Source organism: Pterocles gutturalis, unplaced genomic scaffold, assembly GCF_000699245.1.
Source record: "Pterocles gutturalis isolate BGI_N339 unplaced genomic scaffold, ASM69924v1 scaffold41388, whole genome shotgun sequence".
Lineage (NCBI taxonomy): Eukaryota > Metazoa > Chordata > Aves > Pterocliformes > Pteroclidae > Pterocles > Pterocles gutturalis.
Window position 1 is genome coordinate 15,746 of NW_010127202.1, and position 14,073 is coordinate 29,818.

Genomic DNA, 14,073 nt, shown 5'->3' on the forward strand with positions numbered 1-14,073 from the left:
AGCAGTCTAGGGGAGGTTAATGCCTGCCTGCCACCAAAGTTCCATGACAACAGAGGCTACCTCTTCCATGTATCTCTTTGCAAGTCTCACTTTTTTCCAGAAATCATTGTTCTTTCAAATAGACTTCTGTTTTATTTCACTCCAGAGGTTTACACCCACCCCAGCTTCACAGCCATTAGTGAGCAGCACACAGGAAAGAATATCTAATGGGAGATCTTGCTGCAATAGCACTGACAGCTCTAACAGTGACAGACCAGGACACCACATTAACATGCTGTCTGTGTGTCAGTACCAGCAGGCCCAGACAGCAGAACCTGCTTTCAGATGAGGGGCTTTTGTATTTCTGTCCAAACTACCTCATGCACTGGACTACTATTATTGTTGACACTCCTCATACTGGGAACACGACGTGGCTGGTTACAATACTGACTAAAATGCTCATTCCTTCCTATGTTCAGCTTCACTTTTCCAGCAGATGTATAAGGGAAGTTCAGTTTTTTGTTCCAGCTAGGTGCAAACCATTATAGCCTTACTGGTATCTATTCAGGAAGCAAACCAGGCATTTCACATTTTGCCAATTGTTCCGACCTGTACTACTAACGGCTTCCGCAAGTGCCTCTTCCGTAACTTCCTTGGTTTTGGTAAGAAGAAGTCTGACTGCATCTGGACAAGAACACGAAATGCATTAGAAACTATTTTAAGCATGCAGACACAGAACAAATTATACCTCCCAAAATCTGTTTTTCAATAAAGTTTTAACTATTTAGTAAAATGTCGTGCTTTGTTTCAGACAGTAAAATACAATTTTCTGCTAGAGTAGGAAAATTTTCCACCAGGAATATATTTTTTTCTTCTTGTTTTATGGAGATAAAGCTTTCTCCCAAAAAAGCCATTTCACTACTTAACTAATGCAGCTTGCTACGAAGTTGTTACCGAGATTGTATATATAAAAATAAAATAAGTATTTGAATTACACACAGCAATGAGGTCGTATTAAAATTAGCTGTATGATAAGAAGGATATCAGTCTTGCTAAACCTGGCAAATATATTTGCTGGAACACCTTAATTAGCAAGTGAACCAGTTTCACCGGGCTGTGTGATGGCATTCAGATTCAGGCCTGAAGAGGTGATGTCACTTCGAAGTATAGTTATATAGAAAAATCTGACTAATCTCAGCTAATGGAATGTTATGCTTGAGCATCACATTAAAAGCATTGCTTCATAGGGAAGGCCCTACTTTTGGATGAACAAACAAACCCTGCATTACACACTGGATGCTGTCTCAGGCACAATATGCTACTTTTTTGTACAGTCATGTCACTTACACTGATTGTGTCTAAGTGCTGCCGGAAGGTCAGCTCTGCTTCCTTGCTCGGCAAGAACAGTTTCCCGTGGCGGCTGTTGGGCGGCAGAGTTGTAGGAACTGCAAAGAGTCCGCCATCTGCATCAGTGCTTCCAGAACTTGAAGGACCAGCGACCAAGAGAGGTCTAGGGAGGTTTCTCAAACCTGGAAGATTTTAACAGTAATTTAAACGAAGTGAAAACAAAATGAAAGTAACTCTTTAGTAATTCAAGGATCATGCAGAGATCTGTGACTGATGTATTCTGGCTCCGCCATCTGTTTGTGATCTCAGATCGTGAAATGCTCCTTCAGTTTTTCCTACCTGCAAACTGACAGCATTTACCTGCTTCATAAGGACACTGCAAACATTCAACTGCTTTGAAATCCTTGGAAGAAGGGGGTTGAATGAAATTTTATGCTACTAAAAAACCCTAGCACTTCAACACCCAGTTTGAAGCCCCACACAGACTGTGTTAAGCAGTTTATTCAGCCTGTAGAAATACTTGAGAGCCCTTACCACGAAGCAAACTATTTATCCACCATCCTTTTTGTAGAGGAAGACAGTACCAACACAGGTTCATTCTACATAACATAAACATTCAAAATGTTTATGTTTCATTTACACTACGCCCCCAAACCCCTCTCCCCTTGGTAATTCAAAGTGCAACCCAACAGAGCGATTCTGGTGACAGAGAAGTGAAAGAGCAGGGATCAGTTTACCAAAATACCTTCCAGAAGATGGACTGCCTTAGAAATACATTTGGCACATTGAAATAACAGCATCTGGTCAGAGTAAAACTTCTCCGTTTACATTTAACTTTTAAAACTACAGTAGGATTTCACAGTGCCGTGCCTGCCCTGCAGGCATCCAGCTAGGATGAAAAACCAGCATTGTCAGTGTCATTCTGGGACAGCCAACAAGTGTACCTGCCTCTCTTCCACAGAAGGGCTCGCTGCACTTACAACACTGCGTTTCATTGCAATAGACAGATATTTTCACACTCTTACCCCTACTTGCCTCTGCTGCTGGGCTGGAGATCCCAGCTGGGGGGGCAATACAGCTCAAGCTTGGGCTGCCCCAATGCAGAGATGGGTATAAGCAGCAGTATTCAAGGCGTGTTTTGAAGAACATCAAACTAGTTACCTAATAAATAAACCTGCAGGTTTTATTACCCTCCTATTGAAAAGACAAAATTGTCACCTCCACCCTGCTGCTCTAAATTCTGCTGTTTTCCCAAAGGTTAGTTACAATTACAGTGTGTCAATGTATCTAAAAATCAATCAAATGCAGAATAACACAAATTTGTGCCTCTTGCCTGACCAGAAGTTAGAGAGAATTGTTAAAGATAACACAGGCAACTTGATCTTAAAAAAAAAAAAAAATCACTAGAGGGATGCAACTATAATTACAGAATGATATTTTAAGCACTATAGGTGATGTTCCATCACAGCTGTTGCTTCACTTTTTCTAAATCCCCTCGCACGATTCTTGTTATCCTCTTTTTCTCTCTCCATCTAGCTGTGTGGCTTTTGTGGAGCTATCGGTTTGCTGATGCTTTCAGTTCTCCTGGAGTGGACACAGGCTATCTTTACTTTCTACTGAGAAGGCCAAATCAATCTATCTTTAATTAAAAAAAACCCCAGAAGATGAAAACCAAAAAGCAGTTAGCACCTAGATGGACTCAGGACCAAAGTCTATGAGGTAACATAGCGAGAAGGCTCATCACCAAGAGTAACTTGCTTTCTGACAGCCAGAAAACTGCACTCATTTAACAGCACTGTGTGTGTGGAGCTTGATAATTACTGTACGCTAATGGCTGCAATCCAGACCACAAAACCAATCCTATTTTACAGCCACAACACCCTTATCAGGGATGATAAAACGGATTCAGTTTGTCTACCAAAACAACACAACTTAGGGTGAAGATACCAAACCTGCTCAGGCATCTGTCTGACGTGCTGGAACGCCACTGCCCCAGGCAGAACACTGAGAAGCTAAACGAATTAATTAGGTAGAATGTTGTACTGAACACACTTCTACTCCTCCTCTGTTCAAGCCAAACAGCCCAGCTGAAGCCAACCTGGCTATCTTTGGTACTGTACAACAGCAAATGGTCTATATTGTTCACTTCCTGAATTTGCGCTAAGGAGTATGTGCTTCATTACAATATGTTAAACCATGCTGCTACACAACCCTGCTTGCAATTCAGTGATGCGAATCAAAGCCTAACACAGACAATTTTATTTGGTTTTGAGTCAATGAAGCCCTATGTAGACAGAACAGGTGTCTATTTCTAGGGGATCAGATACAAAATATTGGTACTTCCTTGCTGTTTCTGTCTGGAATCCTCAGCAGATTATCCTTATCCTTACCTGAAATGCTTCAGAAAGGATTTTCAAGGCATTATGGAAGCATGAAGTACAAGCTCATAAAAATGAATGTTGCAAACTAAGGAAGTTTGATGCTCCTTGAAAGTCTGATTGAAAAAGATATGTCCTTCAAGCCTGTGTATCTCACTGAAATGAAACAATCCATCTGTTTGATCTATTAAATTATTGGCTTGTTATTAGATATTTAAGTACGTCCTTTTCTGCAAGTGCAACTAAGCTTTAGACAAAGATAAAGTTGCTATAATGCCGTTTTAAAATGAAAGCCATGCAGAGCACCAAGTATGTTTTATTGCGTCTGTTAAAATCGCTCACGGTCCATTGCTTCTTACAGCAGGGGCGTGAAAAGGACAGTGTAAGAATCACAATGGTTCCTAGTAACCCTGACACCTTCACAGACTTTTCCAAAGTCATAAAACATTTGCTGACAAATGCAACTGGAGTGAAGAATAGAACTTAAATCCTTGCTCTGCATGGCTAAGGCTCACAAGTTATAGCAGATGGACCTTCTATTAAAAGAAAAGGTAATTCATAATCATTCCGTATTTTATAACAACAGAAGGGCACAGAAAGTTTTCAATTACTTCATCAACAAACTTCGCATCATATATTTACTCTCCTGCTCTGCAAGCCTTCACTCCTTTGAGATCCCATACCCTGTATCAGTCAGCTCCTAACAAATGCCAGCATCTTCTGTAAGAGTGACTCGTGATGGTTCTTCTGGATTCTAAACTGCATCCTATTAGCATGCATTGTTTTTCAAGATTCAAAGTAGTACTGAATTTAGGACAACTCTAAAGCAAATAACGCATGCCAATATTCTTAAACAGCAAAGCTGGTGAGTAAGAACGCTCGTTCTCCCAGTGCTACATTGAGGTATGAGGCACTAATGGTCTGGTCACTTGGAATGGATTTTTATGAATACTCACCTGAGGAGCTGGAAGCAGCACCAGGAGAGAAAGTCTTGTTGTTGCGAAGGGCAGACTGATTTCGTGCACAACCCGGACTCCTGGTGCTGATGGCAATCACCTTTCCTGGAGGAGTCAGTGACTGCTCCTCTTGAGCAGGCTTTATAGGTGACGTGGCAACAGAGCTCATCTCGGGCGTCTAGAAACACACGCACATGAAATGAATCTTCTGTACTGTTACAACAAGGGCGCTGTTAAACTCATTCTACTTAGGAAGCTTAATAAAAAAACTCTGACATACTACAATATCTTTAAGTACTCTAGCTAATCCCTCTGGGTGTGTGTGGTGGGCAGCTGAAATTCCCTTCCTGGGCATTTAGCAGTGTTTAATGTCAGCAGCTCAATATCATTAATTTATGTTACAATCAGGTTAACACTCAAAAAGCTTCACACAGTGTGCTGGACCACCCCAGGATAAAAAGAGGAAAAAAAAGAAAAAAAAAAAGGTAAAGACGCATATTTGTTGCGGTAACAGAAAGGGTACTGTTTTTAACTCCGTGCAAAACTGATTTGCACAAACTCTAACCATCCAGAGGGCTCTGCTGGTTGGAAGTGCACCTGGACAAAAATATTTTGCTCTTAATTCTAAGCAAGTAGAGACCAACAGTTTTGATTTTTTTCCCATCATAAAGCAGTAACAAGAGACACATGGCAAGGTGCTTTCCTAATTTTCCAGGCCTATCCAGTTCTTTCTTAAAGTTGTTTAAACACTTGTCTAGAAAATGCTCCCTTTTTAAGGAATCTGTGTGCAGCCACAGGTGTAAAATTACCCCCCACACTTGACTGCAGAGCGATTTGCTACACTTTGCTGTATGCTGGCAATCCTCAGTTAAAGAATGAGCCACAGCTCAGTTGGCCAGTTTGGCTTTGCTGCGTATCGTCTTGAGAAAATAGCATGGATCTAGACAATCAGTCCTTCCTCTGTTAAAGTATCCTGTGGCAAAAATATTACAGTTCCTGTCATTATTTGATAATTCAAAAGACAAAACTTTCAAAAAATCTACAGTGCTTTCAATGAGGCAGCAAATTCCATCCTCGCCTCTTGAATACATATCAGTCCCATCACATTCACTGCTGCAAGAAGAGTGTCTCTTTTTCCAAAACACAGTGAGTGTAAAGAGGTATTTGACAAATAAAAGGTTATCTTACCCACTTTTATTGGAATGTATGATATGATACATATCTGAACGAGCTCCATTATTTTTTAGGAGTGCTACGCTACTCTGATGAAGGCTCTGAGAGTGCTAAAGTGAGAGGAAAACACTTCCAAATAATAACTGCTGGCTCTTCCCCCCCTCTTCTATCCCACTTCCCCCAAGTCTAAGGAGATGTCCTTCCTTCTGGCTTGTGATTGTTTAATCATGGCATCCCTGGCTGTCACGTGTCACCAGAAGTACAGGTAGACGCCAAAAGAAGAGACATTGTCACAGATCTATGAGATGCCAGACCAAAAGCCTTTACAGTTTACACAAAGTCTGTATCTGGAACTGTATCTGAGCAGAGAGAGTTTTAAATTTATAAAATCCTACATTCTATGTCTATAAAATCAGGATCACAAGGAGCTTTGTAGGTGCTTAAGTCTCCACCAAAGAAAGATCAAAGAACTACGTGTGTCTGGGAATAGTGATAAACTGGCATCCTATGCTGGAATACCATGCAAATGGTATCTCTAGCTCATTATACCTCCATCACAGGAATTCAGCCAGATCTCCTGAATTCAGGGTCTTTTTGGTCTTTAAAAGGATGTTTTACTAAGTTTCAATTTGTTGCACTCGGTGGAAATGTCTGCCCAGTTATCACAGGGGCAGATCTTAAACATTGGTTACATCGCACAAGAAGGAAAGCAAGTTCATTCCCAGCTGTCTGCCTAAGGAAGAAGGTATTTTCTGGGCTTGTTAAATAACTATCCTAGAGGCTGGGAATTTTTACAAAAAAAATCACTGTGGCAGGCACAGTTATATTGGCCATGCTGTCCCAAAGAAATAAATTCTTTTCACACTTGAAAAGAACTTGAACTGTATAAACACTGGAAATGAAGGGCTGCCATTTTCACGTGGAGGATTAATCTCACGTAGGCTCCCCCTTTGTCATCTAGGCTCCATTTCCCACAAAAGGTTGGACCAGATGATCTTCTGAGGTCCCTTCCAAACTGGGCTGTTCTATGGTTCTATGAACCTGAGAGAAAATAGAAGGCACCCGCCTAACTTAGCTCATGATTTACCTTTTCAGTTGCCACCACTAGATGTTCACTGTAATAACATTGAGACTCGAGGCAAATCAGACACTAGAAGGCGGTGTAAAAAGCAAATGCAGCCTATTGAGGAAATATGCTGTAGCAAGATAGGTTGTGTTGTTTTTTTGTTTTTTGTTTGATTTTTAAACACAAGAACCTCCAAGAACTTCCAAGGCTGACCATTGATTTACTATGAAAACAGGACTAGGCAATTATTCCCCAGATCAAATGGAGTTTAGCATCTGGAGCATGAACAAGAGCTACTTACTGGTTTGGGATTGACTTCAGTAGAGATGAGTTTTAAGAGGCAGTTGAGGAGTCTCTGCTTGTGAAAGGTGGTACATGCAGGAACAGCACTTGACTCAGATGTTTGCTCCCTAGCATCCTGGCTTTCTGGCTCCAAGACAGCCAACCAGTCATATTCCAGCTGCAACTTGTTCGGTTTGCCCATCATGAGGTAGACTTCAGCCAGCGTAAGGCTCTCAGACGTTCGTAGACTCCATCCTTCTTCTCTAACCTGTTGAGAAAGCCGACTTGGGTCATCCTTGAGAGACTTTGTACTAGATTGTCCCTGAGGTGGAGGTGGAAATGAGGAGCCCAGCTTCTCTTGAGAATCCTCCATTACGGCATCCGTTATATCCTTGGTACAAGCATCAAGCTGCTGGCCCTGGCCGTGGCTAGCCTGAGTTTCATATCTGGATGGGCCACTACCGGGTGAAGCCACACCACCTCTTGGTAGCTGTGAGTAGGAGTCAGGTGTCTCTGTGCTCCTCCCGCTTGGAAAAGCCACAGGAGAAGTGTCACTAGCTGCTGCAGTAGAGTCTTTCCCATGCAGTTTGTCTGTGCAAGAACATTTCTCTGGGACGATCAGGTCCTGACAGGACTTCATGTACCGTGGGAATGGATCGAGCAGAGAGAGTTCCTCCACATCAGGGATCTTACTGCAAGCACAGGGCGTGCTGCACGATGGTAGCACAGTTGCTTGGTCGCTAGCCAGGGCCTCCCTACCCTCCACAGAGAAGGCCACTAAGCTCAGCTTTTCGTGGTTCACTCCTGGATCTTGAAGTCCAGAAGGTGATTTTTGGAGAGAATTAGTGATGCCAAGATTTGAGGCTGTTCCTTCCACCAGCCCAGTCTCTGGGGTGCCATCTTCGGGGCCTGCAGAAATTTCAGCTGGGGGCTGCGAGGTTCTGCTTGACTCTGTAGTGCTTTCTGCCCTTCCAACCCCCTTACCTTCTGTTCCCCGTGTATATTTTAGCTGTCCTCTAGCTGTCCCCTGGCCACTTTGTATGCCTAGGATTTGTGCAGGGGGTAGCAAGTGAGACTCTTTTGTGTTCTGTTTGCATTTGCCAGTTTCCTGCCAATGCACTGTGCAGAAGGCCTTGGAGTGCACCACTCTGGCTACCCCAGGCAGCGGCGTGAGTGTACAATTCTCTCCTGGAAAGAGATGGAGCATCACTTTCTCCTCTGAGAAGCTGCCTCTTGTTTCAGAGTCTCTGGAGTCTGGAAGCTGCCGTTCTTCTAGTGTTTTACGCTAAAAAAGATGTGTCAAAGAATGCAACAATCATCTGCCCCCTCCAAACAAGCACCTGGTAGCCTATTTTGCAAGCTTTAAAAAAAAAAAAAGTAACTGATCAAGGACATGTTTTCTGTTCAGCGTAGATATGAAGACTCTATAATCAGAAATTGAATCTTTTTGTGGTGGTAAGGACTACACTGAAGACCTGCTACAAGCACAAACTAAATCTCTCTTCCAGATAAAATTACTTATCTCTGCTTCACACACCACTGTAATTGTAAAAAAAACCCCAACCAACTAACAAACCCCAACAATACCAAGCAAAAAACCTCAGTGTCACTGCACAGCAAAACAGACTTCTCTTTCTGTGCAGTAGCCTCCATCTCACGTGTTTTGACACCCTCCTAAGTTTCCAGTGCTATGCTGCTATTTCTTCCAGGCTCACAAAAAAAGAAAAGCCTGAATTAAAGGACTAAGAACAGGACACAGCATACCAGTCAACAGAACAGAATGGCTGTTAACTTGCAAATCCTTCTATCCCATGGATCAAAGTTCAGAGGTAGGGGCACTGGATGGCTCAGACATGTCACAGGCAGCAGCAGCTATCTAGACAAGAAGTTTAAGACTTCATTTGCTGAAACTGCACAAAGCAAGGCAAAAGATCTGTCCTTAATCACTTTGCTGAAACTGGAAACAAAATCACCAGTTGTTATCCAGGCTTTTATGGCCATCACCCATCTAGAACGAAACAGACTAGGCTCACTGTTTAAGGAAATGAAATAAAGGCAGAGCGCTTCATTTATTACTAACTAGCTTTTCAGGGTAGAGAAGAGTTGAGGTGAAAGCGGAATATTATGGGATTTCCCATGAAAGGCTCCATTAGCGATGCTGAGATACTGACCTCCACCTTTACCAAGCACAGGCTGGTAAATTCATGAGGTAGAATCACATTTCCAACGTACAAATGAACTTAGAAAGTAAGGGAATTGCTCCCAGGACACAGCACACAGAACAGACTAAGTAGAAAAAGGATACAATACGCACTTCATGGAGAGCCCACTTCTGCTTCAGGAACTCAATGAGGCTGGAGACCTTCCGATGTAACTCCACAATCATCCTGTACGCAAGATGAAGCGAGGGAAGAGAGAAAAAATGTCAGCAGAAGTTCAAATCACAGTCTTGATGCTAGAATTGGAATTAAGGGAAGACACTAGCATTCTGTAATACAAGGATAGACAACACAGCTACCACTCCCAAGCTCTAAGAAGAAAAGAAAAAAAAGAAAAGAAAAAAACATAACATGTTTTTGATGTCCCACAACTTTCAAAACTAGATAACTGACAATTAAGATCTAAAAGCCAGTCAGACAAATCTGACCACCGTGATTCAAGATACTAGTTTCTCCTGATGCAAGAAGATAGGAAAAGAGAGCAAGATTTAGCTAAACTGCAAAAGTACAGGCAAGTCACAAAGCTACCACATGAATTACAGAAAGAAAAAGTGGCACAAAAAAACCCCCAAACATTTACTTTTTGCTCTTAAAGCATTTTATAAAATAAACCTGAAGCTAGAAATCTTCATTCTCCTCTCTGCATGATCGTTGGTCACTACAACAAGTGCTCTATTTGAAAGCACAATCAACATCTCAGAGGGCCTCATGCCTTCCGTCCCAAGTTTTGGACTAGATGTAAGTACTAGGATGAACAGGCATTGACGACACTGAAACAACAGCACCAACTACCTTGTGCAGGGAGGAGGTTAAGCTACAAATACCGTCCCTTCTGCTAAAATCGCTGTGTTGCAGCTGACGTGTTCAGAGTCTTGGCGCAAGTGCCTCTGACCACGTTTTACTTCCCTCCCTTGTGCCTCTGTCTCACAGTACATTCAGTACACAGTTCAGCAGAGCTAGTGCTGCATATCTCCACTTTAATTTCACTCTGCTCTGACAACTGGGTGTAAGTGGCATAAAGTATATTAATCTCTAACTCTAGTAGCTCCTATAGTTACTCAAAAGATATGAAAAACAACAGTAACTTAATTTTCAAGTCTGACATCTCATGTTTGCAATAATCACGTACTCTGGTTGGACAAAGCCTTCAGAATTTATGCAAACTGCATTATCAAAGACAAACTGCCCAGTTGGAAGAGAAGACGCTAGAAAGCTGCTCATGTATTTCCCCATTCTGTTCTGAGCACCAGAATAAGTTCTTCATTACCTAAGCCGTGGATTCTGGGCAAGACTCTGTACTCGAGCCCACGCATGATTATTTCGTGGCTGCAACTCCACAGGGACCTTGAGAGGAAGACGTACTGGCTTCTGGTCCTCTTCATCACTAACGCCTGAAGGCAGACGAAGCACAAAGGGCATGGGTCAAAGCAAGGACAACATTCAGAACACTATATGCTGTTATGTCAAAAAAAAGCATCACAGACATCAGCATCACCCACAGAGAACTTAGACATCTCAGCTTCACCAGTGGAGCCTGCTTCCTTAGATTACCTCGGACACTGCAGTGCAACTGGAGCTTCCCGTTGAGCAAGCAGTGTCAAAATCAGGTGGCTGGAAACTTTGAACAAGTACAGTATTTCAGACCTTTAAACTGCACCCATTCTACTTACTGGGGGGAAGGAAGAGGAATAAAAAACCCCAGTAAGAATAAAAAAAATAATCACACATAGCTGAACTGGAGAAGGTAAAAAAAAGTCTAAGATGTTCAACGCTAAACAACATACTACTGCTTATTCACTGGCACAAGGGACTAAACTTCACACAATATGAAATCACAGCTGTTAAGCAGTAGTGTCTTGTCTGGTAGCTATTTCCTCTTCAGTTTAGCTAGTGACATACTCCAAGACTCAGAGAGCTGGGTGGGTCCTAACGTTATTGGGATTATACAAGGAAACAGGATAAGACAAGACGGACATATCTATGCCCAACACAAATGTGAAATAGTACCAATTCCCCCGCCAGTGATGTACACACACATCAAAACAGGTCTGCTTTCACTCATATTCTTCCAACCATCTGCTAAAACCCTTTCATGTTCCAGCATCTCTTACTTACCATCTGGATCACAGAGTTTCTTCAAAGCCCTGCACATTGGAGCTTTGATACGAAGGTTTCTGCCTTTGTAACGAACAGTTGTAGCCCTGAATTCATTGAAAGAGAAATATTTACAGGCAACATTAACAAAAGTTTGTGTATACACACACATTAGTGACACAGCGTCAAGTACAACCATGGCTCTAGGAATGAACACAGAAATGCAGGAGTTTGCAGTACAGATTCACAAGAGCATTCAATCTTTTCTATCACCTTACTCTTCATTATAGAAATGCTATTCTTGTGACCCTCCTCTTCCAGACTTTCATGAAACACTGGGCTGTCCACTTAGGGAGAGACTGCTATTTTATAAAGCGGACCAGAATTATGTTACTTTGGTTGAAAAGTACCCTCAGAGACAGCTTCTTCATAAAAGACGACTGGTTTTGCTTTAGTCTCCTCTTTATACTCCCAACTCTTAATTATGGGAAGAAAAAGTCTAAAGCTTTTTAAGAGTCTTCCATTCTGGACTATCAACACCACAGCTGTTGCAGAGATGAACTCCAACAGCTTGCTTGGGAACCTGAACAACATAACCTTTACAGTATGATTTCACTGGCTTTTAGCTTCAATACCACATTAACAGCTGTGAAATCTGTAAAAGCAAGAGGCCATTCTTGTTTTCACACAGTGGAACTACTTGATTTCTTCACTCAGTCAGCCGTTTTCTTTTCAGAGACTTAAAAGGCTTGTACCGCTACCAAAGTTACTGATGGCAGTCTTTACTAGCAAATACTTCAAGCAAGAAAGACCAGCTAGAAGCAGCAGGATCGAACACAAGTCTTTGCAAGTAAAATGAAAGAAATTATGGAGAATACTCCTGCACCAGGATCTTATATTTCCCATGCTGTAAGGAAGACAACACCAGGCAGAAAGAGCACTTGTCTATACTGCTAAGAGGGGAATTCACAAAAGGGCAGCAGAAGTGAAGCCAGACCTGCGAAGATGGAGTTGATGAGGAGAGCAGCTCAAAAATTTCAGGTACTAAGCCGTGAACTTGTACAGATTTGGAATATCCCAGGGCTGGAAGGGCAGATTTCCTCAATCTGCACTGAGCTACCAGAAGCTAGAGGGAATATGTTAGCCCTCTGTCTTTCTGACGAGCTCTAACACAGAAGTAGTGATGACTCAACTAATGAAAAGAGGAGAAGGCTCTCAAGTGCCGCAGAGAAACTAGCATTAGCACTACTTCAGAAAAAATAAAAAAGACCTGAGAGCTACTTGCCTGGTTTTAAGTAGCGTTTCCCATTTCCACACCTGCAGCAGCAGCCAGTCCCACAGCTGCAGTAACAGAAGCATTGCTGTTACCTTTCCTCTTTCAACTTAACCCCAACTTGAATTGTTGGAAACTTAAACTGTTTGAACACAATGGGTCCCACCAAGTACAACAGCCAATTCCTGCCAGTGGAAAGACTTTTAAAGGAGGCCACAGTAACACTCGTGGATATCTAGTCAGTGACATAAGGTCATGATGAAAGGTCATTGCGATGGACACCTTATCCTTAACGCATGAGGCTCAATAACCTCTTGTCACTATATTCAGGTGCAGATATGACTTGATCAGAAAATCAGCATTTTTTAGAAAATAAATCTCCTGAAAATAAGTTTTAATTATACGCAGCTATCACCCTTTTTTTTTTTTTTAAATGTGTAAATAAACCAAGTTTCAATACAAGTGAGGACAAGATCAGTATGAATCAACCCAAACTCACTTATGTCAAGTTAACAGTGACTGCAGTGTATAAAGACAGGAAACGCGACTACAAATTCTGCTGCTCTCCAGTTCAGCTGGTCAGTGTTCAGACAACTTCTCTCTTGGGTCTGAATCTTTAAGTGGAGAATCTCCACTTTGCTTAACGAGCCCAAATTTGGTCTCAGCCAGCAGTCAGAAGCAGCAGCCTAGTATAAAAGTGTCTTTACAATTTGGCAGAACCTAGAAATTTGCAGTAAATAAAAACTCTTGATACACACTACACTTCTTTGTCCACATCGAGATAATAGGATGCACAAATGCACCCAACTGCCAGAAAACGCAAAGTCTGGGAATGTGATAGAATGGTTGTAAGGAAAACAGTGCTGCTGCATGAACATCCCCAAATTATTGTCTTCTTTGTTCTTGCAAGGAGTTAATTAGAGCATCACAGTGATCAGAACTGCTGTAATGATTTCCTTGCTTAGGGAAAACATGTCTAGATGCTCCCTCCTCTTCTAGTGGAAAACACAGTTTCATAGTAAATAATAATAATAAATGGCTTGAGCGCAGCTCTGAGGAGAAGGATTTGGGGTGTTGGTAGATGAAAAACTAAACCTGGGCCAGCAGTGTGCACTTGTGGCCCAGAAAGCCAACTGCGTCCTGGGCTGCATCAAGAGGAGCATGGCCAGCAGGGCGAGGGAGGGGACTGTCCCCCTCTGCTCCGCTCTGGTGAGACCCCCCCCTGCAGTGCTGCACCCAGCTCTGGGGTCCTCAGCACAGGACAGACACGGAGCTGCTGGAGCGGGGCCAGAGGAGCCACGGAGAT

The 14,073-nt window shown here is 42.4% G+C and overlaps 1 protein-coding gene across 1 annotated transcript in view; it reads right to left on the bottom strand.

The window, feature by feature from the left end:
• Nucleotides 1-14,073, bottom strand: part of CRAMP1L (Crm, cramped-like (Drosophila)) — a 44,393-nt gene that overhangs the window by 9,323 nt on the left and 20,997 nt on the right. The window contains exons 6-12 of the mRNA XM_010079203.1: nt 11,516-11,601; nt 10,668-10,791; nt 9,487-9,568; nt 7,201-8,466; nt 4,661-4,838; nt 1,327-1,508; nt 589-663 (exon numbers count right to left, since the gene is read on the bottom strand). Coding sequence (XP_010077505.1) covers nt 589-663; nt 1,327-1,508; nt 4,661-4,838; nt 7,201-8,466; nt 9,487-9,568; nt 10,668-10,791; nt 11,516-11,601 — 1,993 coding nt within the window. The remainder of the gene's footprint in view (nt 1-588; nt 664-1,326; nt 1,509-4,660; nt 4,839-7,200; nt 8,467-9,486; nt 9,569-10,667; nt 10,792-11,515; nt 11,602-14,073) is intronic.